This window comes from Dermacentor variabilis, chromosome 1 (genome assembly GCF_050947875.1).
Source record: "Dermacentor variabilis isolate Ectoservices chromosome 1, ASM5094787v1, whole genome shotgun sequence".
Taxonomy (NCBI): Eukaryota; Metazoa; Arthropoda; class Arachnida; order Ixodida; family Ixodidae; genus Dermacentor; species Dermacentor variabilis.
In genome coordinates, this window is record NC_134568.1 from 255,093,886 (window position 1) to 255,119,129 (window position 25,244).

General features: G+C 49.6%; 1 protein-coding gene across 2 annotated transcripts in view; it reads left to right on the plus strand.

Annotated features, from left to right (window-relative positions):
* Window positions 1-11,651, plus strand: part of twz (BTB/POZ domain-containing protein twz) — a 117,489-nt gene extending 105,838 nt beyond the window's left edge. For both annotated transcript variants that reach the window (XM_075673472.1, XM_075673471.1), the window contains exons 3-4: window positions 640-804; window positions 10,616-11,651. In XM_075673472.1, the coding sequence (XP_075529587.1) occupies window positions 640-804; window positions 10,616-11,345 (895 nt within the window). In that variant the 3' untranslated portion in view covers window positions 11,346-11,651. The remainder of the gene's footprint in view (window positions 1-639; window positions 805-10,615) is intronic.
* Window positions 11,652-25,244: the final 13,593 nt, after the last annotated feature.

The window sequence follows — 25,244 nt, forward strand, 5'->3', positions numbered from 1 at the left end:
TCATTGCATGAGAAACTGCGTGTCAAGGACTTAATGCTGCAAGTTGCGCCTTCATACTGCACTGGCAATGCCCCCGACTGCGGGCGGCTCTTGCGTCGAACAAACGTGTAGGCAGGTTGGTCTGACTCTCAGTTAGCGGTTTAGGTGACACATAAATATGGGGGCTAATGTTCTGCAAAGGTCCTGCCGCGATAAGCATGTGCAGTCAGTTAGAACCTTGCAGAGGTGTCGATTTCCTCGCGCTGTTTAACAAACCCAGCTGGCCTGAGTTATATAACAATGTTCGGCCAACTGAAACGCGTATAGGAAGCCTATGCTTGTCTGCATATTTTTTGGCAACGTACAGGTAATTCTGCACAGCTGTTAATTATGGGGCGCTGGTCAGTTTTGCCGCCTGGCAGGTCCCTTTACCACAACTCCGGCGTGCGTTGTACGAAAGTACGCCGTTTCAAATCCATTTGAAGACACCGTCTCTGGAAAAAAGGAAAAAAAAAACGTCAAAAAATTTGTTATCGGAAAACAACAAATTTATAACGCTGTAACATCGCGCGATTATTCTAGTTGCTAATGAGTGCATATGATGGACGTCTGTGCATGCTCCCTTTGTGTGATCAATTTGTGCTTGTCCTCGGCGTGCAGGAGTTGGATGGACCCGAAGCTGATGCTGTCCGCCTCGCCGGACACCAACTTCAGTCCCAAGATCTCCGGCATTCCTTGCGTCGCCGCGGCGTCGCGATACACGGCACCCGTGCACATCGATGTCGGTGGCACAATCTACACCTCGTCGCTGGAGACACTCACCAAGTACGTGCTTTCATACGGGGTGATCATTTTTAGGTTCTATGGAATATTTAAAGGATGGCCTGTTGCGCATTACCTATTTCTAGTCCTTGAGCTGCTTGTTCAGTGAAACGGGCATTCGAAACAAATATGCAACTAATTAACATAAATTCACTAACTGGATTCTTAATTAATTATTCTACGGCACCTATTGTAATTTACGAATTGTAGCCGATAAGTTTGTCAGGAGTATCCGCTTGCAATGAATTTCCCGAATGACACAAGATTCGAGACTTGAGCTGTCAAACTCGCCGTAACAATGCGCTGTTGGGCCACTTACCTTTTTTAACAAAACGCGCTTTTATGCATTGAAGCACAAAAGCAACTGGAACGCCCATGTATTCTGTCCCACATATTGGAAAATTATATCTCGAAAAAAAAAAGGGGGCTCTTGGTTTCAGTTCCTTAAATTACGTCATGCGCAATGTGCTCCCTTTTTTTTTTTTTTCACTGTTTTCCCTTCGGCCTGTCTATCAATCTTCCTCCGTAAATAAGCGAAACAAACAAAGCGTACACACGCACAGGAATGCTATCAGCAAGATCAAATAAACAGTGCAATTGTAACAGCCGTGGCGACAGTCCCAGAAGTGCGAAACGGACAAGAACTGCGAAACGCGTAGAGAGAGAAAGCTATGACAGCTACAGTTCGGGGACACAAAAAACAAAGGCGCAGAACGCAGCCCTCTTTGGAAAGAGAGAGAGAGAGAGATTTTACTGTTTTTGCCTCGTTTTCTACTCCTATGACAGGCAATCGGCGGTTGACGTGGCCACGAGCGTTCGCTGAGGCGCAGGGGAGGGGGGGGGGGGCGAGCCTCTGGTCAGTTTCGTCCCGACAGATGAGTTCGATTACGCGTTCGCGAGGGAGAACGTTTGAGGCGGCTTTGACAAACGAGCGATCATCGGGCAGAGTTCAGCGCCGCCCGAGAATTATCAATGAATAGCTTTGCCGCTGCTGGCCTGAAGCGAAAAAGAAAATGCGAAAGTACCGAACAACGCTTGCCGGCGTTTGGTCGCTCCGGGGCGAACCCGCATGCCGTGTGTGCGGCCACTCTGCGTTAACACGAGGCAAAAAAAAAAAAAAAAAAACGTGAAGAGCGGCGGCAGCCCCTCGAACTCGGCAACCCCCGGGGCGAGCCGCGGAGGCAGGCGGCGACCGCATTCATTAACAGCGGCGCAGCTCGGATGGCCGCAGGCGAGAGCGGCCGTCGCCGGGACCGGATTAGGGGAAGTCTCCGCGGGGCGTCTCCACCGGCGCCGCTGCTTTGATCCCGCGGCGGGCTGGGACCGCGAGGTGCGCGAAACCCCCGGCCCGCGTTTCCTTCCGGCGGACTGTACCGGCGCCACCGTTTCTGGTTGACACCACCATACACGCCGTGCAGTATACCAACGCCGCTGTCACTGGACCGTGCCCTACCGTGGGCACAGCTACCCCCCAGACGTGGTCCGCATTTCACAATGCTTTCACAGAGCCGTCGTAACGACCGGCATCGTTGAACCGTCTGTTCGTAAGAACTTTATTCTTCGTTGTTGTTTTTTTTCTTCTCACCTCTCGCGCAATGCAGTCAAGAAATAAATTTATTGGCAAGAATAATATTCTCCCATTTGGAGTTCTTTTATTACTTTGTTCTTTTTCTGTTTGGTAGGCCTCCGTACCTCGGCATTCTACGTTTCCCTTCACCGCGGTTGTGTTGCGCGCGTCTTGGACGCAAATTATACGCAGTGAAGCGGTCGCTTACGCGATGTAGTCGGCTGCGCTCGTCGACCCCAGGCGCACTGCGTTTTCTGCTAGCTGATTTGGAGTTTGTATAAAGGACGTTAGCGTGAAGGAAAACCTGTACTGCAGAGAAGCTGACCTCGGAACTATGAAAAAGGAGCAAGGAAAGATGGGAGTGCTTTCAGTTCAGCGCGAATATAAAATCTGCGCGTAATATAAATCGGTAACGGGTAAAACGAACATTTGGACACGTTTTAATGAACTAGAAATCACTTGCGAAAGCCAAGGAAATTGGGTGCATTGGAACGTGTTCATCCCTAATAGAAAAGGAAAATCATTTTTATTTATTTACTTAATTAATTTGTCCGAAATTTTTTTGTACCAAACTGACATCGGGGACCGGAGTGAGACAGAAGCTGTTCCGGAATTATTTCAGTCACCTTAGGTCACCTTTCGCCGTATGTTCCGCTCATATTTAGAACACTGCTGGGATCCAGAACACGGCAGTTCTGGTCACACCGTCACGTAGTCGTACGAGGCACCCGGATCTGACTACGCGCCACGTACCAGTGTTGCTATCTCGCCTACAGTGCTCGTCTTAAACTAAACACAGCATGGAGTGCTTCACCATCGCGCAAGGCTCCAACGACAGCTCTAGTGGCGTGCGCAGCCTTTATTCTTGTGACGGCTTGCTGCACGCTCATATGTGGCACCTCCTATCGACCTAAGTACGTAGGACGTACAGTGCAGCGTGTGAAGAAAAAAATGTGCAGAAACCATCGACTATGCTTGTCAGTATAAGCGAATAGCACGAACAGACGAACGAACGTTTTCTTTGCTGAGTACGACCATCGACCACCACCGACCAACCGCAAGAAACGACCAAAAAGAACTAAAGAAAGCCAGTCGTTTTAAAAAAGAAACGCAGGGGGGAAATAATTACGAGACGGCTTTTTTGTAGTGCAACGAAAGGGCAAGTCAGTGTGCACGTGAAAGTTACGCAAACTTAGTTCAGGAGCGGAATCTGGCTGGCCTTCAAACGTTCTCTCTCGTTAAAAAAAGAAGAAAAAGCCATTCTCCTTGGTTCGGATTTTCGCAGGAGTTATTCAGCACAAATCGCGTCGAACGTATTTCCGTCGAATTTCCGTCGTCCCATCGTCGAACGCAGGAAAAGCTCGATTCTACGCTATATGCGCGATCGCCGCGACGCAACCGTTTAGGTCGAATTCGTTTCCCGCGCGATCGCCGATTTATGCGTGCACCCGTGCGGCGCCCACTCCTGGCGCGACATAGCAGCCTCTTTATCACCCATGCGCGAAGTCGACGCGCTGACGCCACGCGCCAGTGCGCGCCAGCGCGCCGAAGAACGCTTGGGAGGCGGGCTCCCACGTGGCTGCTGCTTCGAGCGCGCCGCCGTGGTTCAGTCGTTGCGGATCGAGCGGACGCTGCGTGCCGGGCGCCCGAGCAGCAGTCGCGTGAGCGGCGACCGCCCATCGCTCGAAAGGCTGCAATCAGCCGCGGCGCTCCGAAAGCCTCGTGATCGCTCGCGCGCGTACCGCGTCGCTTCTCCTTCACGCGCCGCCGACATCGCGCGTCCGGTCGCGGGGGCAGTTTGCGTCTCAGCGTGGCAGCCGTGTCCCGGCGGTCGAGCCAGTCGTTGTCCTTCCCCGGATCGCTCCTACTCCGTGCTCCAGAATGGAACTTGCGATGGGACGAAGTAGAGCGCAAATACGCGTTGTGCGTCCAGGAATGATACTTTAAGAAATGGGAGCTGTAGCCTTCATTTTGTTCCGTTAATAATTCACCTCATTGCGCCGAATAAAAACAGCTGGACCTTTCATTTTTTAAAAGAGCAATCTCTTAACTGGCCTATAGTGTTTCTCTTCGGTAGCCTTTTAAAGCTGTATTCGTCGGGCAGACATACATCGTATATTTAGCGTCGTTTTGTCTCCATTCGGTGTCGTTTCGTCTCCACTCGACGTCACTTCAACAGCCCGAACAGCTTTATCCGCTTCGCACATTGCGCGTCCGGGAGGAGGTGCTTAATAGGAGCCGAACTGAGCCCTGGTAAACTCGAAGTGATCTTTCGCGCGGCTTCCCGTAGCCGATATGCACAGCCTTGACATCCTGAGATTCGGGCCAGGCGCCTCGGGCAGGGTCGTGCCAGCGCGGCAATTGAGCGGTTCAAACGATCGACGACGAGGCGCCCGGTCCGCTCTCCAAAGCCGCGAAGGGGCGCGGTCAATCTCTCTCCCATCATCACGCGCTCACGAGCCGTCGCTGCGGGCGCCGGCTGTCGTCCCCGCGCTGCCGCCGTCCTCGCCGTGCGGCAAGCGCAGCTTCGCGTCTCGAAGGCGAGGCCTAAACTAAACTTTGAAAGGGCGCAATTAGTTAAACGTCGACAGACGCGTTTACCACAGAAGAGGCGTTTCGTCAACATCTGCTCTCAATATGTGCTCGCGTGTACCGTGCTCTAGACGCACGCTGAAGAAGCCCAGGTATTCAAGATTGATCCGGAGTCCTACATTACGGCGTACCTCATAATACGATCGCCTTCTTCATTCTTTGGCACGTAAAGCCCCAGAATTTAAAATCTGAAGGAATGTGGGGCGTTTCTTGGCACAAGGACCAGGTATGGCCAAAGAGCGCCAGGTCCGTGGTGATGAGTTCGCATTGTACTTATGAGTTTTATGACGTTGATGTGACGTGTCTGTAAAGGGGCCTTAAAAACAGTCGCTCTAAAGTGCGTAAAATTTATATGTAATAAGATTATGTTGATGGCAAATGACGTGTACTATGATCATTAAAATCCATTGCGAAAGAACGATACAATGTAGAAAACATGTCAGATGATTGAATCGGCTAGAGCACTACTGCCTCGTTAGGGCCCTGGAAACACAAGGGCATGGAGGCATGTGCTATGTAACAAAATTATCACAGTGGCGTCCTCAGGAAACAGGATGCGCTACGAATGTAATGTACTTATAACATGTAGGATAACATCAATAAAAAAACCGAGGACAGCTTTAGTGGTAAAGAGCGGTTCTTGGCCAAGAAACATAGCGGGGTGAAGAGGGACAGATTAGCAATATGCAAGAGGAAAATGTTTTTCTCTCAGCTTCGGCCTCCCTACACTCCAGGAAGGTGTGAAGGACAGAATTTAAAATAGTTCGTCTTGTCGCGCTGCATATATTATACATAGTTTTGTCCCAACTAACAGGGCAAGAAGCGTTACGGTGAGAAATTGTATTAATAAAATGCGATTCAACCAAAGTCGACGCGAAGAAAGACAACGTCGGCGTATACACGGTATGTGTATCTATATGTACAGAAATCGAGGCTTTAAATGTGATGCAATGTTGCATAATTGCGTCATGTTCTTGCATTATTCGCATTATTTTCTTCGTCCCGTGATCAGACCTTAATTTTCTTGCCGGACCCTCTATTTTTTTTTCTTATTTGTATTCATGTTGAGTGTTTCCGTTCTTCCTTTCTTTCTTTCTTTCTTTTACATGCATTTACGTGCACGTTGAATCCTTTCGCATCAACTTTTCTTTACATACTTTCTTTTTTCTTCTTTTTCTCAGCCGACCAAGAGGCCAGATGAGCTGATTACTGGAATAGTGAACTCTGTGGTGCAGTGTGGTTAATTCGTTACCATATTGGTGCTAATCGCGCCCTTACCGTTCATGTCATCAACCCTGCGACTCATTCTCGCCTCTTGTCTTGTTGAGACCTACGTATGCGACTCACTGTGCGGTGCTCTGGAGACACGAAGGGGCCGTTTCTTTTTCTTTTCTTTTTTCTACCAAGGGGATTAGATAGATACTCAGATGCCACGTACGCCAAGCCCGTCTGAAGTCGCCAAAGAAGACCTCCTCCATCCCCACTCCTTTCTTCAATCTAGTGAACATGAAGTTAGCGCGTGCTGTCGACCTGCATGCAAAAGTAACGAATCAAATTTTGAGTTCCGCGCCTGCGTACAGTGACCAATTTCGCTTATCGGGTACAGTAAGTTGCTTTCATCGGCTAGTTGTAGTTTCATAAGTACCTCTATACTGAGCCGTCTCACACGCCATTGCGTCGGTGCTTATCCCTACCACCCGACTCAATGAACTGCCTTCGTACGTGGTGTCGCAGTCACTGCAACAGGTGACTTCGTTCGCCAGCGTTGGCTGACACACGCATTCTTCTGGCCATTGCGGCGCAGGCACAAAGCTGTGTCGAAAGTATAGGCGATATTTGCATCGCGTTGTATATAGTCCTGCCAAAAAAAAAAAGAAACAGAGGAGCTCCGTCTAAACAAATCGATGCATTGTTGGCGTGCGAAGAGGCCGTGACCGTGTTGGACGACAATGGTGCGCAGTGACAACGCTGTTGCGTATTCCCGCTGGAAGCGACTGTTTCTGTTTTGGGGGTGGGGTGGGGGGGGGGGGGGGGGCATCGTTGCGAAGTAAATATCCTAGTTGAAGTTTGACGCTTGTCCCTTGTGTAACTCGTTTCGTCCCGTCTAAATCTCGCGCCGATATAAACCGTATTTCCCAGTCGTCTTCAGCAGCGCGGGCCAACGTCTCTCCTCTGGAGCAGCGAAGCGCGCCATCATCATCCGCGGTCGGGCGAGCGATGCGTGCTGCGGCCGGCCGCATCTGTGAACGCTTTGCACCAGGGTAATTACTTAATGGGCGTCCAATTGCGCGCGGGCACCGGCGGCCCGGCGAGATTAATGGCGGCCATTCGGCGGGTCTCGCCGTCCGGCCGCGGGATCCACGTGCCCGGCCGGCGCCCCGGGACGCGCCCGAGGCGCGACAGTGTTGCGCTGCTCCTCCTCTTCGCTCGTGGCGGACGGAGCCGTCCTTCTTGCGAAGCGAGAATTTTCGCGATGACCGGGGCCGCTTCGTCTGATTTCCGTGAGTGGGCGCGCGCGACAGGCCTCACGCTCGCCACTGCGGCCTGTATACGCCGCACGGGCATATCATGGAGCAGGAGGAGGCCTGCGCTGACGGGAGCAGCCCCCGCCCCCCCCCCCCCTTTACGCTACGCCTCTGTGGAAAATCTATATGCGCGCGAATTGTGAACTAGTTTTCTTTTTTTTTTTTTTTTTTGAAGCCTGCAAAAGGTTTTTTTCAAAGCCTGAAAGAAGCTCGCAAAAGCGCTCGAAAGGTAGCGCGCGATGAGCGACAGAAAGATGGATCGGCAATTTTTCATGATGGCCTACAATTTTCAGATTGGCAATATTGTTCTGATTATAATATTTGATAAGCTAGTTAACTTATAATAACTAATTACATAATTAGGCAAAATAAAAGAAAATAGGCCGACTTGCTCCACGCGACGGTAAACAATATTACCTTGGTTCTTCCCAGCTACGTGGGCGCCCTATGGCTTTTCTTTTATTTATTTATTTGTTTATTTATTTCTATGCTACATTCGGCTGTGTATATTCAACTTCCAATATTAAATAAACAAGATGGCTTGTTGCTGGAAAACAATAAGTTTCCCTTGAGAACTCTTACCAGTTTTAAAAGTTGTTTTCCGCAGACGTTGTAAGAAAAGGGCACTGGAAATCTAATGACATCTTCTACATAACCGTTTCAAAGTGCACCGGCGGCACTGCACAGTTATATAAGACAAGATTTTGGCTATAATGTGCGGATAAGGCTACTCTACGGTCTATTCGTATTGAAGCTGGTTTGGTCCCGTAATAAACTTTAGTAGCTGCCTTAAGAGGAAGCTTTAGCTCGGGCCCAACTCCTACGCGGCCTATTCAAATACATGCAAAACGCAAAAAACGTTTTTCTCAGGTAACCCCCGGACCGATTTCAATGAAATTTGCTGTATTTGAAAGAGAAAGTTCAATACTAGTGACTGTAAAGCGGAATTTCGATTTAGAGCCTGAATTTTGTTAAAAAGATTTTCAAAAATGTGAAAGTTCGAAAAAAAAAACATTAATACAAATTAATAGCTTTGCACCAAGAAGAGATAGCGCAGTTCTGTAAACGGCATCCACTATATCATTGAAAGCGGACAAATTTGTTACGTTGTGTACAAGGGTTCTGCAAAAGCTGTATTTTCAAATTACAAAATTTTTGACATTCATGTGTAACATATGAATTTTGTCCGCTTTAGGTGTACTATAAGAGGCAATTCACATAATTGCCATATCATTTTTAATTGCTGAGTTACAGAGTTGTAAACTTCATAGTTTCGTTTTCTGAAAATGTTCTGTTTTTGCCACTTTCTAATAAAAAATGAACGGTCTAAATAAAAAATTCGAAATCAAGTCATTAGATTTAAAATTTTTCTTTTAAATGCAACAAACCTCGCCAAATTTGGTGCAGTTGTTGCCGAGAAAAACGGATTCTCCTTTTACATGTATTTAGATACTAGCACCCGAGCTAAAGCTTCCTCTTAAAGCATTTTTCGTAGCGCTGCTGAAGGACCGGATGAAACGACACGATAAAATTGCACAAAAGTTGCCGTGCTCATCTTCACGCTCGGAGGTGTGCCTGTGCAGCGTAACAAAAACGAAATCGCTGTCCTCGCATAAGACTTGTCTTTGACGATGTTAGTGCAGGCAGCTAGGACGAGTGCAGCAAGGGGCCATTGTCTCCCGAGTTTCACATTGGTCCCGATCTCTCCGTTCACTTTAAACACGTTCTTCTGTCGGTTGACACGCCTGACTTCTGAGCCAAGGAAAAGCGAGAGCGCCAAGGTGAGACTGGATGCCGCCACTGTGGGCGGCGTTGTCTGTATAGCAAAAACAGCTCTTCTTTACAATCTCTGAAAACACAAGTCTGGATGGGTGAAAGTGTGTGCAGGACCTGTGCAATGGCCACCCTTTCTTCCCATGCACGCGTTTAGGTGCGCGAACGCTCGTGCGACTGCTACTTCAATCTGTCCTGCCCGTCGTCGCCTTTCCCCCGTTCCCATGCGCTCCTTCGCATTTTAAAGCGACGTGGGTAGCCGTCGCCGTTCTCTCAAGGTCGGCGCTTCCCAGTCTCACGTTTGCGCGTTGGAAGCTTTTTCGTTTAAGCTTTATCGCGTCGCAGGCGAAACTAGTGTAGCAAACTATCTTGCGCCTTCTGTTTTCTTTTTTCGATGCCTCTTTTGCGGGGATAAAGTTTAAGCCCTGTTTAATAGCCACCGTCTGGCTCTGACGTAGTCCTCGGCAGAGGAGTGGCAAGCAGGCCCGCTCAGCGCGCGCTGAGCGGGGCGATACCGAATTCTCGCGAGACCACCGTATAGCTTAGACGTCTTTGTCTTTTCTTCTTTAGAATAAATCGCCGCTACGACTCATTAATAGGAGCCTGTTAATTTGGACCCATGGCAGGTCCAGTGGCGTTGTGTAGGGCGGCGCTTCCCATGCACCCGCTCATTACGCGATCGTCGACGCGCCCTTCCCTCCCGGTGTAGCGGAATTCGCTGCTCGGAAAGGGAGCACCCCCCCCCTCCCCCCCGAGCGTCGTGGGAACAGCAGAGCCCGCGTTGCTCGGACTCTCTCGAGAATGCCGCGCAGTGACACAGGCCACCACTATATAGGTACAAAAGCCGTCAGCGTTTTCTTTTTTTTTCGTGGCTCACTTGCGTAAACAACGAGTATAGGGCAAGTCATCAAGTAACATCGCTGTCGGTGCCGTCTAACTAAAGCGATCCGCATCGCGATATGGCGGTATATCACGACGTTGGTTTCCCGCTGCGTGGAGTCGTGAGAGAAATGACCTCACAGGAAGAAGCCCCGTGGTGTTGTACTCGGTAATCGCCAGGCAACTGTGGACGCATGTTCGGGCATGGCGCAGCGCCTGCCTCAGCAAGGGCGTCTTTCGCACCGGGGATATGCACGCGTAGCCCAGATTTACCTTGCCATGCGAAAAGGCGGCTGGTAATATCTGGCGTTTCACGACATGCATTGTGTTTAAAGGGAAACCACAACTGCGAGAGGTCGGTCGTTGCCTTCATTTTATGTAGTTCGACGCAGCCATTTTTGCATCTTTGAGAAAGCAACTAACAAGCTGTGTCGTGTAACAAGAGCGTGACGGACGAACCCTTGTTGTGTGTGCGCAGGCACCCGGAGTCTCGGCTGGCGCGCATGTTCAACGGCAGCATTCCGATCGTGCTGGACAGCCTGAAGCAGCACTACTTCATCGACCGGGACGGCAAGATGTTCCGGCACGTGCTCAACTTCCTGCGCACCAACTCGCTGGCCGTGCCGGACAACTTCGCCGAGCTCGAGCTGCTCTACGAGGAAGCGCGCTACTACGACATCCCGGCGCTGACGCGGCAGCTGGAGGTGCTGCGCGCCCAACGGCAGCGGCGCCCCGCCCAGCAGCAGGCGCCGGGCGGCGCCGTGGCCAGCACGACAAGCACGTCGCCGCTGAGCCCGGCGTCGGCGCAGCCCAAGCGACCCGACCAGACCAACCACTGCGACGGCCTGGTGGCGCCCTCGGAGCCCGACGCCGAGCGCTTCCACGACTCGGCCTTCCAGTGCCTGGCGCTCAACATCAGCCCCGAGATGGGCGAGCGCATCGTCATCAGCGGCGAGCGGTCGCTCGTCGAGCACGTCTTCCCCGAGATCTCGCAGGCCCTGATGGACGTGCGCAGCGGGGTCGCCTGGAACCAGGACACCAAGCACGTGATCCGGTTCCCGCTCAACGGCTACTGCAAGCTCAACTCGCTGCAGACCATCACGAGGCTGCTGAACGCCGGCTTCCGGGTGATGGCCTCCAACGGCGGCGGTGTCGAGGGACAGCAGTTCAGCGAATACCTCTTTGTGCGCAAGAACCTGCCCGCCTGACGAGGTGACAGTGCGCGAGAGAACGGGGACGCTGCCGCAGGCCTGCGCCCCGGCGTAGTGGACTGGCTTTTACCTTCTACCCGCTCCGGAAAGGAATGGGGTTCTCGTGGGAGCGGTGCGATACAGCCTCTCTGTGCCACACTACACGTTACACACACACACGCACCACTGCGCGCCCTTTTCCGCCCTCGACGGGCCCTGGGCGCGCGCACTCTGTAATACATGCTTCATCGCTGGAACACGAGCCTGTGTATCTTCGCTGTCATATGGCGGGCCACTCTGCAATAAAGATCTCAGACCGCACCATCTGGATTGCAACTGGTATGCTTCCAAGGTGCGCCTCCCGGCGAGCGTGCATGGGTAGGGCCCCTGTTATGAGGTACATTTTTTACCTGCTATTGCATATGCACTCATTACATCTACGTACATAATTAAAACGGCTCTGGTCGTAAAAGATGTAAGCATGCCGTGGCTTTTTTTAAAATCTGAAACTCGTACAAGCAATTTTTTCCCTCACATGGCACGATTATTACGTGCAGTAAGGCTTTGCACTCTGCTTAGTCAAAGCCTTGACATGAACTGTTTCTTCAGGGTCAGATGAGCGGCAAACATACGGTCAAAATAATGTTCTGGTACGACTGCTGTTTGGGAGACTGTTCCGTACGAGGCTACATTATCTCTTGTCATGAGCCAGGCGTATTCTTCTTGTGGAGTGGGAAACGAGCTTGTGGTGCTCCGGGTAATTATTTTCGGCACTGTGAAATCATGAAGTGCTAAGTGGTAGCTGGAACATCATTGCCTCTAGCCCCGAAATTTTGGGACGTATTTGTAGAGACTGGTCCTAAGCAAATATTTCTGCTAAATGTATTACCTCACTACTGATATGCTTCAATTCCGCAGTTGAGACATGTGCCATAAAGGGATCAAATACAAATTTATTAGTCAGACTTAGTTGATTAGCCAACATATCGCACTGATATTTGTCTTGCGGAGTAATGTCCAGCTACTCATGCAAACCAGCTGCAGTGTCAGCCCCGGGTAGGCTTAGCCTAGCGTAGACAGCATATGAAATATTGCGACGCGCGAACGCTGGCGAAATATGACGAGCAACAGGATGAGATACGTGAAAACCTTGCCGCACTGAACTTTCTCTTTTTTTTTTTTCACTTAAGGATACCTACAGAGCCCAGCCGGGGCATACAGTGTAAGGGGGGCGATGCATGAAAGGTATACATAGCAATCGTGAGTGAAAACACCGAATGTAAACAACGTAAATAATGTAAGCGCAGGATCAATTGACTCGAAAGCGAACAATTGACATACACAGCAAATACCATAGCAAAAGTTAGAATTTTTATAGTAAGGATGCAAGGAATATACCGTAACACTACAAGAAAGCCTATCCTTTAAGCGCAATGTACACAACGACATCGATGAGAGAGTGAGCTTGCTAAAACACTGGCGAATAGCCAGAAAAAGAAAAGACAAATCAGGTAGGACAGCCAAAAATAAAGTGAGTCTGCGCTATATGAAAGTTACGTTAGAACTATTTAAAGAAAAAGAACTACGAAGAGATATTCATTTCTGTTGAGAAATGATCGTTAAGGCGATCACGGAATTTAGGGGCATTATACTCAGACATGATGTAATCTGGAAGGTCATTCCATAGTCTAATAGCTCGTGGTAAGGCTGATGACTTAAATGGATCAGAATTTCCGTAAATGCGCCTAAGCTCATGTCATCCTGCAATCTGAGTAACCACCGTTTGGAAGGTTTAAGATAAACAGATGACGGCTTACTATTGTAAGAAAATTTGTGAAATAGTGATAATAGGCCAGTGTCACCACGGATGGTTAATAGCTCAAATGAAAGATCCAGTTTAACTTCTGCTCTGCTTGATTGAAAGTTCTAATTGCTTTAAGTAAATCGACTGGTGCTGTTTGGATAGCCTCTAGCATATCAATTAAATAATGATAATGAGGACACCAGATGGCACAAGCAAATTCAAGCTGAGGACAAACTAAAGCTAAGTAGGCTTTTTTATGTATATTGGAATGACATTTACTTCGGTTACGGCGTAAGTAGGCTAACTACCAGGAAGCATTAGCACCGATAGAGATTATATGTGAGGAGCAAGAAAGATTCGCGCTTAGATTAACGCTTAGGTACTTATATTATGTGGCTCTAGACACCGTGTTGTTGCCAATTTGATAGATATAGATAGAACAGTCAGGCTTACGGCTAAATGTGACCAATTTGCACTTCGTTACATTCGAGGTCATTAACCAGGTTTTACACTAACTACTTATAGGTGCAAGGTCTTGTTCGAGCATTTGGTGGTCATTATCATTGTTAATGGTACGGTATATAGTGCAATCATCACCAATAACGCGAGTACAAGATATGTTATTGGGCAAGTCGTTAATATAGATGAGGAAGAGCGTACGCTGCCCTGCGGCACCTCAGAAGAAACGCAACAAAGGGATGATGAATAAGTGTTCCCAGCTGTGAACTGCTGCCGATTAAGGAGAAAATTACGGAGTCATGTTGACGTTAATGAGTCAAGTTCTAATGCCGATTGTTTAAGAATTAAGCGGCAGTGAGAAACAAAATGAAAAGTCTTAGCGTAATCAAAGAATAGACAAAAAGTCTGTAGTCGACTGTTCATGTTATAACGCTGGTTAGTAGTTCAAAAAGCTGTGTTACGCATGAAAAGCGTTTCCTAAATCAATGTTGATTAGCGAAAAGAAACTGTAACACTCTAGATGCGAGTAAATTTGAGAGACAATTATATTTTCCAGCATCTTGCAATAAATTATCGCTAAGTAAATAGGGTGGGAGACAATTTGAGAGACAATTTGAAATTTGAGAGACAATTATATTTTCCAGCATCTTGCAATAAATTCTCGCTAAGTAAATAGGGTGGTACTGTTCGCGCGAATTTTTATTTCCATATTCATGAACAGGTACTATCTTTACATTCCAGTCAGTAGGCAACTTTCCAGTCATTGGTGATTGTCGAATGATGGGCAGCAGGGTCCGGCTTGAGACGAAAGCAGCGGTCTTTTAAATTTTGTAGTTAATATCGCCAATGCCAGAAGGAGACATATTAAGGTCTTCTATCGTGCTGGAAATACATTTTATGGTGATTTCAACGGTATTCATGTACCTGGTAGGCTGAGTTCGTCTTCTCTTGTGAACACAGATGAAAAGAATGAATTAAAAGCGTACGGGCAGTGAATGTCACAAAGAGGAACGCGTTTCTCATCATGCAAGGCAATGTATAGTTATCGTCGTGACCCGCACTTATTTGCCGGAACTCCCTTGGGTTAGATTTAAGTATAGTGATGGTGTGTCATGAGAAAAATATTTATGCTTGGCAGTACTTACTGTGCTTGGCAGTACTTATGGTGGAACTGTAGTTCATTGATAGTATTGGCACTTTTACCAGACAGAACGAGAACCTGCAATTTTCGCCGTTTTGTTTAGCCGCTCCTCTTTGTTTCTGAGCCGACGTAAGACCTTCGTAAACCAAGCATTAGCTTTGTCGTTCCTTAGAGTAATCAAATGGGCGTGTTTTTCTACTAACCCAAACATCTTATCTCTGAAAAGTACCCAATTTACTTCAATAGAACGCTGTAAAGAGAAGGCAATAATATTCGGTTAAGGAAATTACCAAGTTCGGCGTTAATGACGTTGTAGTTAGCTTTATTGTAGTCCCTAATCTTCTTTGATATGACACTTGTGAAGGGTGATGTATAGAAATGTTCACTTGTCGTAGTTCGTGATCGCTGAAACCACTCAAATAGTCGATATGGCCTATAGGCCGGAGACCAATCAATGATGGCACCTTGTCACTGCGAATTCGTTTAGTGTAAAATATTCACTTTCGCGTTGTCACGTTATGCTGAAGTGCGTCTTTATGGCGTGGGCGGTGCATACGCAGAGCGCGCCCATGTGGCACGTACTGCTCCTCCCGTCGCCGACTGTCGTGCCACTGACAGGGCACCAAGGACGCACTGCGAAGCGTTAAACCTTATGTTAGGCAAACATGAGTTTTGTCCGAGAAGAAGTCTTGTTCAACCTGCCCAAGAAGGTGTCTTAGGTTACGTACCGCCCCAGTGACATGGGCCTACCACTGACGACAAAAAACTTACGCTTCCCGTTACACACTCTGTATCGGCCACTATATCATCCCGTTTGGACGGTAATTCTGACCGCCAACGAAACAAAGCGCGTCCTCCTCCCCAGTTTTTACGCAAAGGCACATTTTGAGGTGCAACAGAGGCGAAATTCCCCAGCAAAAAGTCCCCACATTTCTCTCTAGGGACATTTTTGGTCGGGCAAACGCGGAACAGGAAGCTCCTCTCCTGCCACGCGCTTTTATCGGTGAAGTGCCGGATGGTGCATGCCGAGCCCGCACCAAGGATGGTGCAGGCTCCTTGTGTCTATACAGGGCGAGACATTGGGATGGAAAGGCTAAGAGGCCGGCCTCAATAGAATTTCTTATAGGCGAGTCAACATTAGGGGAGGAGAACTTGAAAAAGAGAGAAAAAAGCGTTGATTGCGAGGACGAAAGTGGTAGTGGTTTGAATGGACATGAACACCAAAGACTCTTCAAAGCCTAAAATCTAGACCATTCTCGTACAGGAGTTCGACGCTAACTTTCTCAACATCACGCCAACGACGAGGGTACGGCCAAGGTCCCAAGAGAGCATTTTCGGAAAAAGCGTTGGTTGTTGCACTTTAAAAAAGAAGCCTTATCAGTTATTGTCTTTCCACAGCATACCGTGGGCGTCTGCACAACACGTGTTGTGCGGTCTCGGGTATATCGCGATCCTCGCAAGACTGTGCATGGCCGATGAGGTGTAGATATACCTGCGAGTGATGCCACCCTATAGTGGAAACCTGCGCTGCAAATCTGCGTGACTTCTCTTGATGGTTCGGGGTAACTTCAGTCGCATGGCCGTGTCGAGTACGCGAAGACTGTTGATGACGGTGACTCGGCTACGCCCAGTATGTCCCAGAATTTTCGCAAAATAGGGCACAAACTAGAGCATTACTGTGTGGTCGAGAAAATGGGATACCTACGCGGCATTATTGTGAGTCATCTTCGCCTCGTCACGTGACTAGCGCAAGAGTAGACACGGGGCACAAAAAGGCGACAAGGACAAGCGCAAACTTCCAACAGGTGTTTATTACAAAAAAGGTTATCGATATATATACTCTCGCATACTTGATCGCAATCAGTTGCACACGTGCAAGACAACATGGTTATGACAAGCAAACAAGAGCGCACCATGGCGGGGGCAGGCCTTAAGGTGGTCTCCCAGAGACAGTCCCCAAGAATGCAAATTCTTTAGCGGTCAATGCTATAGATGGTTTGCTGACGCAGTTGTCTCCTGCAATAGCCGCGGTCTCAATGATGAGTCTGGTGTTTTCCTGCCCGTGCCTTGCAATTATTTCTGTTTTTTCAAAGAGTGGCTGACATTTACATTGGGAGCAATGGATCCCACGGAAACCTTCTCTCCATTTTTGAACTTTCTGATTGTGCTCCTGTAGTCTGACTTTTAAGCACCTTCCCGTTTGTCCCAGAGTGGCCAGGAATTCATCGAAATGGGATACAATAGCCAGGTCTCAGGGCGAAGTCGTGCAATTCTACCACTTCTTGAACAAGAAGGCACTAGAATGTTCGCTTAATGGCAGAGTCAATTACTTGAGCGTTGATACGTTTCTGTCTACCGTGAAAAAAGGGGCTCTGTGGTCAAAGTAATGATAACGCCATTGGTTTGGTAACATCAAGTTTGGGCAGCACAAAACGCTCTCCAACAAGGAGGTCGACAGCGTGTGCGCGCTGAGACCTTGTGTTTCAGTGACTACTGTCTCCAATCATTAAAAATAGGTGAATCAAGTCGTGCGCCACTGAAGTGACGTACGAAAACTTGTGCGACAAGTGCCTATAAACTAAATATTTATTTATTCTTACTAATCAAGGCACACGTTCTAATCGCCTTATAGACTCAGTCTCCACTTGTAGTAGGAATCCCGAGACTATTACCCTCGGTTTGGGAGATTCGTTCACAAAATATGCTACGAAGCTTAGTCGTCGTATGCCAGGCTTCCAGGGAAAATACATAAACGGGACAACACTACGTTTCTCCGGAACCTCTGGGACATATTCAGTATATGAATTCCTGCCCAATGCTAGTGGTTTGATCACTGACATCAGTTCCGCAATTGCAATAGATGCAGCGAGATAAATGTGTAAGTCCTGTTTCTTGAATATATTCGTTGATCGCATTCGTAACTATCGCACAAACTTTGGGATTGGCAAGCGCTCTGAATCTTTGCCAGCAAAAATTACGATTTCTGTCTCGAATTCTCCCGTTTTTAACCTAAACGATGATCGCTGCAACTTCCCGCGTGCAGCGCGCATTTCACTGAGCTTGTGACGACGCTTCCTTCGCACGAAACAACGAACACAGAATCAGCCTGGCCGATGCAAGTATTGCAAGCACGTGCGCGGGGGAGGGTACGTAACGTGTAGCCGGCACTTTCCGGTTCAGCGTGATACACTGTATTCATTTTTCTTCTCTTTGAGACTGCGCGCTGAACCGTGCGCCTATAGCGACAATTTCGTATCCCGCTGCAGCCAAGGAAGCTGCAGAGCCAAACCACACGAGAGTACTCCCGTATGTAAATCCACAACTTGGTAATAGTTCATGAGGTATTCAATCAAAATTTTATTTTTCCTCCCTTGTACCTACAACATTTCCGGAAGATGTTATGTTCGGTCCGATCTTCGTGAGGCACGCCGTGGTGGGTTTACTCCGGATTAAGTTTGACCACCTACGGTTCTTTAACGCGCACATAAATCTAAGTGCACGACCGTTTTTGCATTTCGCCCGCATCGAAGTGCGGCCGGGATTGGACTCACGACCTCGAAGCTCAGCAGCGCGGCGCCATTGCCACTGGACTATACCGCGGTGAGTAACCGGAAGATATGCACGCTAGTGCGTTTGTGTCTGTCGCAGTTTATAGTGAAAGGAGGCGCGCACGGTGAAGCCGCTCGCTCGGGTATACATGGCGGCCCCAGTTCCTCACGCCTCATCACGAATTCGTAACGGTATAAGCTTTCACCGTCTGTAGGCCTAGTATGGACGCCTCGCCACGTAAGCAACTCGTCTGGAACAGCGTGGCTTGAAACATGCAAGCTAATTTTTTTTCTCCTATTTTTGCCTTGGGACGCTGTGGATATGAAAAAAAAAACAGAAAAAGAACATGCAAACCTAAGGAAGGCTGCGTCATAACTTGTTCTTCTCCATTCATTGGCTCATTTTGCTCGTCACAGTATAGGAGAAGGGCAAAGGCCATTGCTAAGTTCCTTGCTGAGAAATTTGTTTTCTTCCGTAGGGGCGCTAGGCGTCAAAACCCTATAACCAGTGGCCGCGTAAAATTAATCCTGCTTGGCGTTGTGATACGTATGCAGAAGCTCCACTCTCATAGCTTTCCCTTCAGACCCACACGAAGTTGTCAGCTACTATAGTGAGCATCCTAAATAATTTGTGACTAACTCTTTGCCCTCTCCGCGGCTACACGACGTACCACGACCATCAAAATTCACAGAATGGTACCGTCTAAGTGAGACAAAAAGTAACCATTACCATAACTTGAAGCCATTTTCACATCGCGGGGATGGCAATCAGTAATCTAAATGAGCACGTGCGACAAATAGGTAGACTAAGTAGACAGCAGTGTAGCTTTTTAGGCTTGTTGGTCCACGACAAAGTAGACAATCGGCGAAAAGGAAATCGAATAATCTATAGAGAACGCGTCGCAATCAAAACTAGCGAACTTGCGCGTTCAACCTTGTCAGGGTCTCTGCTCCCCGGTCGTCGAAATCTGATCACTCACTGCCTGGAAAACTAGTATATCGTTTCACTAGCAGGTTTCGTATATATGCGACAGATATTAGGCGCTGTCCTGTACAGCAATCTTGTAAGACGCGTTGTTAGAGCGAACTGCACGAAAACACAGACCTGCTACGGCCACTAGATTATTTTGGTAGCTTATTGTTTTTTTTTCTTTCTGTTAGTGCGTGCGCAAGTGAAAGGCGTAAAGGAAATTTAGGTCACATGACAAGGTGACATGTCATCGCCCGAACAGAAGCAGACAGCTTCTAAATATCGAAATCCAATCCGAAGTCGTGTGCTCGCTGAACGCAGAGGTCGTACATCACTTCACACGTAGCCTGCATCTTGCCTTTCTTACCACTACTATTCATAGCTTGGGGAAATGAGGGGGCGGGGACATAAAAACGCGGGTTGCGGCGAATAAAATATGTTACTTCACTGAGCATCTCGGAGCTCACAATTTGGCCTAATAGACCGCGTAGTTTAAGAAAGAAAGAAAGAAAGAAAGAAAGGAAAAGGAAGAACAAGTGAACCAACATTTAAGGCGTTTACCGGTGCTAGCATTCACCTCTTCGTGTACTGACGTCATGTGTAGGTGGCAATTGGCCGGAAGAATTTGCGGCGAGGCGCACCCGGCTGTGACCTGCTCACGCCGGAAGGAAAGGGAGAAAATGTTCTTTCTCTAGACCTGTTTTTGGGCAGAATGACAAACTTGGGGCTAAAAAAAAGAAACGGCATAGAAAGCCCCTCCATCCGCGCGTCGAGATCTGGTAGGTGGGTGCAAAAAAGTTGGACAGGGCTCAGAGAAAAGGGTGCTCTGTTGTTTCATATACGCACTGGCCTCACTGTCAGTAGAGCCCTCCATTCACGTTTGCTCCGACTGGAGTGGCGCGTGGTCTGAGGGGCTTTAGCTGCCTGGGCCGCTTCTCTCAAATCGGTAGCATCTTCAGGGTCGTACGCACTTCTGTTCGGTCAATGCGGCCTGCTCTCATGGACGCGCTTAGTCGACAGCCGCGAGTACAGCGGAACTAAGCTAGCAGTGAGCTCGCTAATGATGATGCGTGCGTTAAAAAAACAAACAGCGCTATTATTAAAAATTGCAAACTGCCGTAGAATAGCTGTCTTCGGACATCCGCAGAGACGCGCAAGAGTGGCGGTGTATGCCGAGAGGCGAGTTGAGCACGGCCACAGTTCACGCTGCGTGAGCGCGTCTTTGAAGTGTCGCTGCGCTGCCAGCAGTCAAGCGGAAATGCGAGCGGAAGAAACGAGCCGCAACTCGGAGCTGTCCGCAGGCCTTCCTGGAACTCTAGCTGCGGCACGCACGCCGCGTGGGGGAAGATTCTCTTGTCCGGAGGTTGTACGAACAAGTGGAAAAGTTGCCCGCGCAACGCCCTCTCATTACTCAGGGAGCGTATAGCGCCCGCGTTGCGGAAACGCCGTGGGCCGCGTTGGGAGAGTCTTGCTCGCTTCGCCGCCGGGCACGTGCGACGGTGTAGCCAAGACCGGCACAGCGCCCGGCCGCGCAGCAGCGCCGTGGCCGAGCGAGCGCCAGTGGTGTTTCGCGTCTGGGCCCGCGGGGCGGCTGGGCAAAAGCGGCCGACGCCTAATTAACGCTCGGGGTTCCGGCAGCAGCCGGGCTCCCTCCCGGATGACCCCGGGGGGCCCCCCGAGGGCGGGCGCGAGCCTCAATCAGCGACGCGCTGCCGCCGCGAGGCACGGGGGCGCGCCTCGTGCACGTCGCCTTCTGTCGGCGTGACGCCGGCACACGCCCGCGGATGAAGAGGCGGTCACGAGTGTCAGAAAGAGGAGTCGTGCGCATATCTTAAGGCACGAACGATCGGATCGAAATGAAATGCGGACGATTACGTGCGAGCCAGAACACGCGTACTCGTCTCTGCATACACGTTCGCCGACCGTGGGCAACTGCACGGCCCGATTGATGTTCCGACCTATGGAGGGTCGTGCTTAATGTGAATTCAGCAACTGCTTACGCATTGATTTCACACCACGGAATGCGAGTAGTAACACATAATAGGGCGTTCGCGTTTCCTGCCTATCCGACCTGCAGGCGCGTCGTCAAAATCCACGTAGGAGGCGCTGTAGGAGTTTGAATGTGCACCTAAAATACGCTGACGCCGTCCGGTATAGGGAAGGCCGTGAAAATGGCAGGGCATTTTGAACGACTACAGAGGCGCGCCTGTATCAACATTCGCTTTAATGCGGTGCGTGCAGCCAATGTCTGCGCATGGCCACACGCGTACCGAAGAGCGAATGCTCTGCTACGTTCTGGCACGCTGGTGCCCAGTCAGGTCAGCACCTGTACACATGTGCCAGGCATGTGCCACAAGATGAGCGGTGCATTTTCTGAAGCGAAATTGCAGCTTGTGCTGGCTGACAGAGAGTGAGCGGTAACCTACGTACGCTGCCAGGCTGTGCTTCTCGATGACGTCTTCAGCTCGTGCCAGGACCCATGTCTGGATGTCTCGGTCGGTGCTGGTGAGAAGGGCCTCCCATTGTTCCTCGGTAGGGGGTGGCGAGGCGAGGTCGGCTTATGGTATGTGCTGGCTGAAAACTTTACTCCGCTCGCTAGGCTATGTGCTACGGCGCAGATGTTGGCACGCTTAGCAATAGCGCTCGTTGCCCATTATGGCATGTGTGCGTGTATGCTCACTCGACGCGTTCGTGTCATCGTCGAGCATGCTATCTCTCTAGAGGACAGGGCAGGCTGTCTATTAAAATATTAAAGTATTCGAGGAGAAGTTGCAACCGTCTCGCACGTGGTGTCTGAAAAAAGGTTGATAAACGTTAGCTTTAGGTAATTTGGCACCATAGCGCAGTTCTTTTTACCGTGCCGGACGATAGAAAACTGAAAAAATCGTAACTACTTAATTACAGGAATACATCTCCATCAACTCATTTTGTTCATTTTCGCGTAGCTATTAGCTAAGCAAACTTTCATTCGCATCTTTCAAGCAAGTTTTTACAAGACTGGAAGTGTTCCATGCGTTAGTGTAGCTTTGGTAACGAGGGGCAGAATAAGCATGTAATCGTCAAAAGGTTACCTCGTCTGAGAGCCCTACTGAACGTTCCGCGATAGCATCCCGCTACCGTCGTTCGCAATAGACGCTCTGTGTTTGTTTCCGTCGTCGAGGGAGCCTTCATGCGTATTGCACGCTCACACGCGTCTGCCGCGGGCGCACGTGCCGGTATTTATTGATACTAATGGCAGCGGGCGCGGTTCTCGCGGCGGCATCCGATGTGGCCCGTACCGCGGCGCCCCTGACCTGCGGCCGGTGTCCAAATCAATCAGCTCATCTCGAGCTGGGCCTGGAGAATGCGCTCAGCGGGTGCGCGCGTTGCCCAGGGGTAAGTGAAGTGGAGGAGCACCGCGCCCACACGCCCGCGGCTGTGGTGGGCGCCGGGAGCCCCCGGGGGACGCCGCCTGTTTGGCCCCGAGGGGGCTCCAAGGACACCTGCGTCCCCCCCCCCCTCCTCCCCCGCGCGCCCCGGGGAACCTGCTCGCTGCCGGAGGTCCGCGAACCCTGCCGGCGCCCGGGGCCTCGAAGCCATCCCTTCGCCATACCGCGAGTAATTGGCTGCTGCAGAGACAAGCGCGCCCATTCTCCTTTTTATTTTCGATGACGCCCTGTCAGTGCGGGCCGGGGCAATAGTTTTTTTCGGTGCCCCCTCCTCCGCTTTATTCGCTCCCCATTGTCGCTGCTGCCGCGGGCGCCCCGGAGCGAGGCCGGCCGCTGGGTGCTCTCTCTCGAACTGGTTCCCTCGCAAGAACTTGGAGCGAAAGACGCCCGAAACACAGACGCAAGGAATGGGCCCGTGATAGCTGTGCCTCCCCGCTGTCGACAGGGCCCTCTCGGCGGGAGGCGCCGTGCCCTGCAGCGACGGCGGAGCGCTCTTCGCTCATGCGCTGCCCGGGAGAAACAATGCGCGCCATGCTCTCCTCGCTCACGCGCCCGAGCTGGCCTCTCCTTGACAGCCGGAAACTTATTGCTTCAATATCTCTCGCGAGCGTGCACCTACATAGGCGCATGCCGGATACTTCGAGCCTACGTTCGCGGGGGACGAACGCATGCACTGTTACGAGTGCACTCTCGCATGACGCAGGTAGGCGCGTTGGCGAACGCAGGCCGATTGGTGTTGTGAAAGGAAGCTTCAGTGTTACCATTTGCACAGCTGGCAGGCGCCCTATACTATATATATATATATATATATATATATATATATATATATATATATATATATATATATATATATATATATATATATATACAAAATTTTACTGTATAAGCTTTAAAGAACCTTTTCTATAAACGCACGGGAAAAATTATTTCCTGCAGAATATTAAACTATGTATTAATGTTTAATCTCAGCGTTGTTCTCTGATTTTATGACTGGATTGATGGCGGTTAGCTGCACATTGCTTAACCTTGGAACTAGCCAACAGCTGTTAAGCTTGAGCAGCTGCAATTGACGGCCGTCTTACTTACTCGTTTGTCGGGTACGGTTATTTCAACTTTTTTTTTAAAGTTTAATCGTCAATCGTTGTTTATTTCAGCCGGCACGTGTATAGCTTCATCTTCAGGAGCTGTATTGGTTGTTTGTTTCATAAAAGTATTGTGCAAGGCATGGGCGAGTCTGTTGTTAATTCAGCATTACAGCATATTCGTGGGCTGTAATGCGACTGGTTAACGACAAGAGCTCCGCCAGAAGGGCGTGACCTGCCAAATGAACCATTTCTAAAGAAATAGTGCTATCTCTCTCCTTTCGTAGTTGTATACCGTGGCGCAATTCAGATGCGAAATATAATCTTTCAACATAGTGGAATAGCACATACTTCTAAAATGTACTGCAAAAACAGAATGTCACGCAATGAGCGCTTTTTAAGCTGCATGTATAGAAAGGAACTACAATTTACTTTTAATAGAATTTGCATTGTTTGGTCATTTTAACCACACAGCATTACACATCTAATCTCATTAACGCCACAACTTGTACCACTGGGTCGGCGCCTGCACAGACAACTTGGAATACTGTGTCTGCGCCGCTGGTTCGGTGCCCGAACAGGCAACAGCATTGGCCACTGGGCACATGCACCTAGGTCTGTGCCCATTATTGGTCAATCGCCCAGAAACGATATATGCAACACGCACACGCAAATCCTGAAAATTTCTCCAGTGCTACGGGTTTCTATGCGGGTTCCTCAAAAGAACAGCAGCCTGACGCCTTGCGCGCTGAGCCACGAATTCCTTCGGGCAGGGAGGGTTCAATGCCGCCGGTGCAATCTCGGTGCGCGCAAGATGATTCAGCGCGTCCAGACGGAGAGTGGAGCCCGGCTGCACTCTCGTACATGACCCGTTTCGGCGGTGGCAATAACGTGGGTTGCTACATTGCTTCGATGTTCAACGCACAAACCGTCGATGAGGTCTGCCGGATCTCTTCAAAGCGAAGCTTTCCTTGCCTCTTTCTTCGACATTCCGCTTCTGCTGCTGTGGTCCCGCACGCTACTACCGCCGGCCGCGACGGGACGTGGTCGAGACGTGGCCATATCACAAAAACATAAACGGCATGCGCTGTAGGTGTTTTGTTTCATGACATTCGTTTATGAGCTGTCATTCTCAAAATTCCGAGGAATAACTTTGTAAGGAATGTTAGACAAGTTATGCGCCACGTGGAGGGCCTGCGTGGTTGTGGTTCAGAATGAGTAGAGAAATTTAGATTAGGGGACGCAAGCCGCTTGCGTCCCCTGACCTAAAGTTCTCTATTATTCGCCAAGCGACGCCCGCGGCGTCGACACCGTATTTTCTGCGATGCGGGGCCCTTAACGCTATCGCGTTTAGTACACGACAGGAGTGTTGCACAAAGGAAAGACGATCCGAGAAGCTCGTGTCAAGATTTATGCTGCGTCCCATCTGCACAATGCCCTCTGGACGCCTAACAAGGCGTGACCCGTCACAAATGCTGTGCAGGA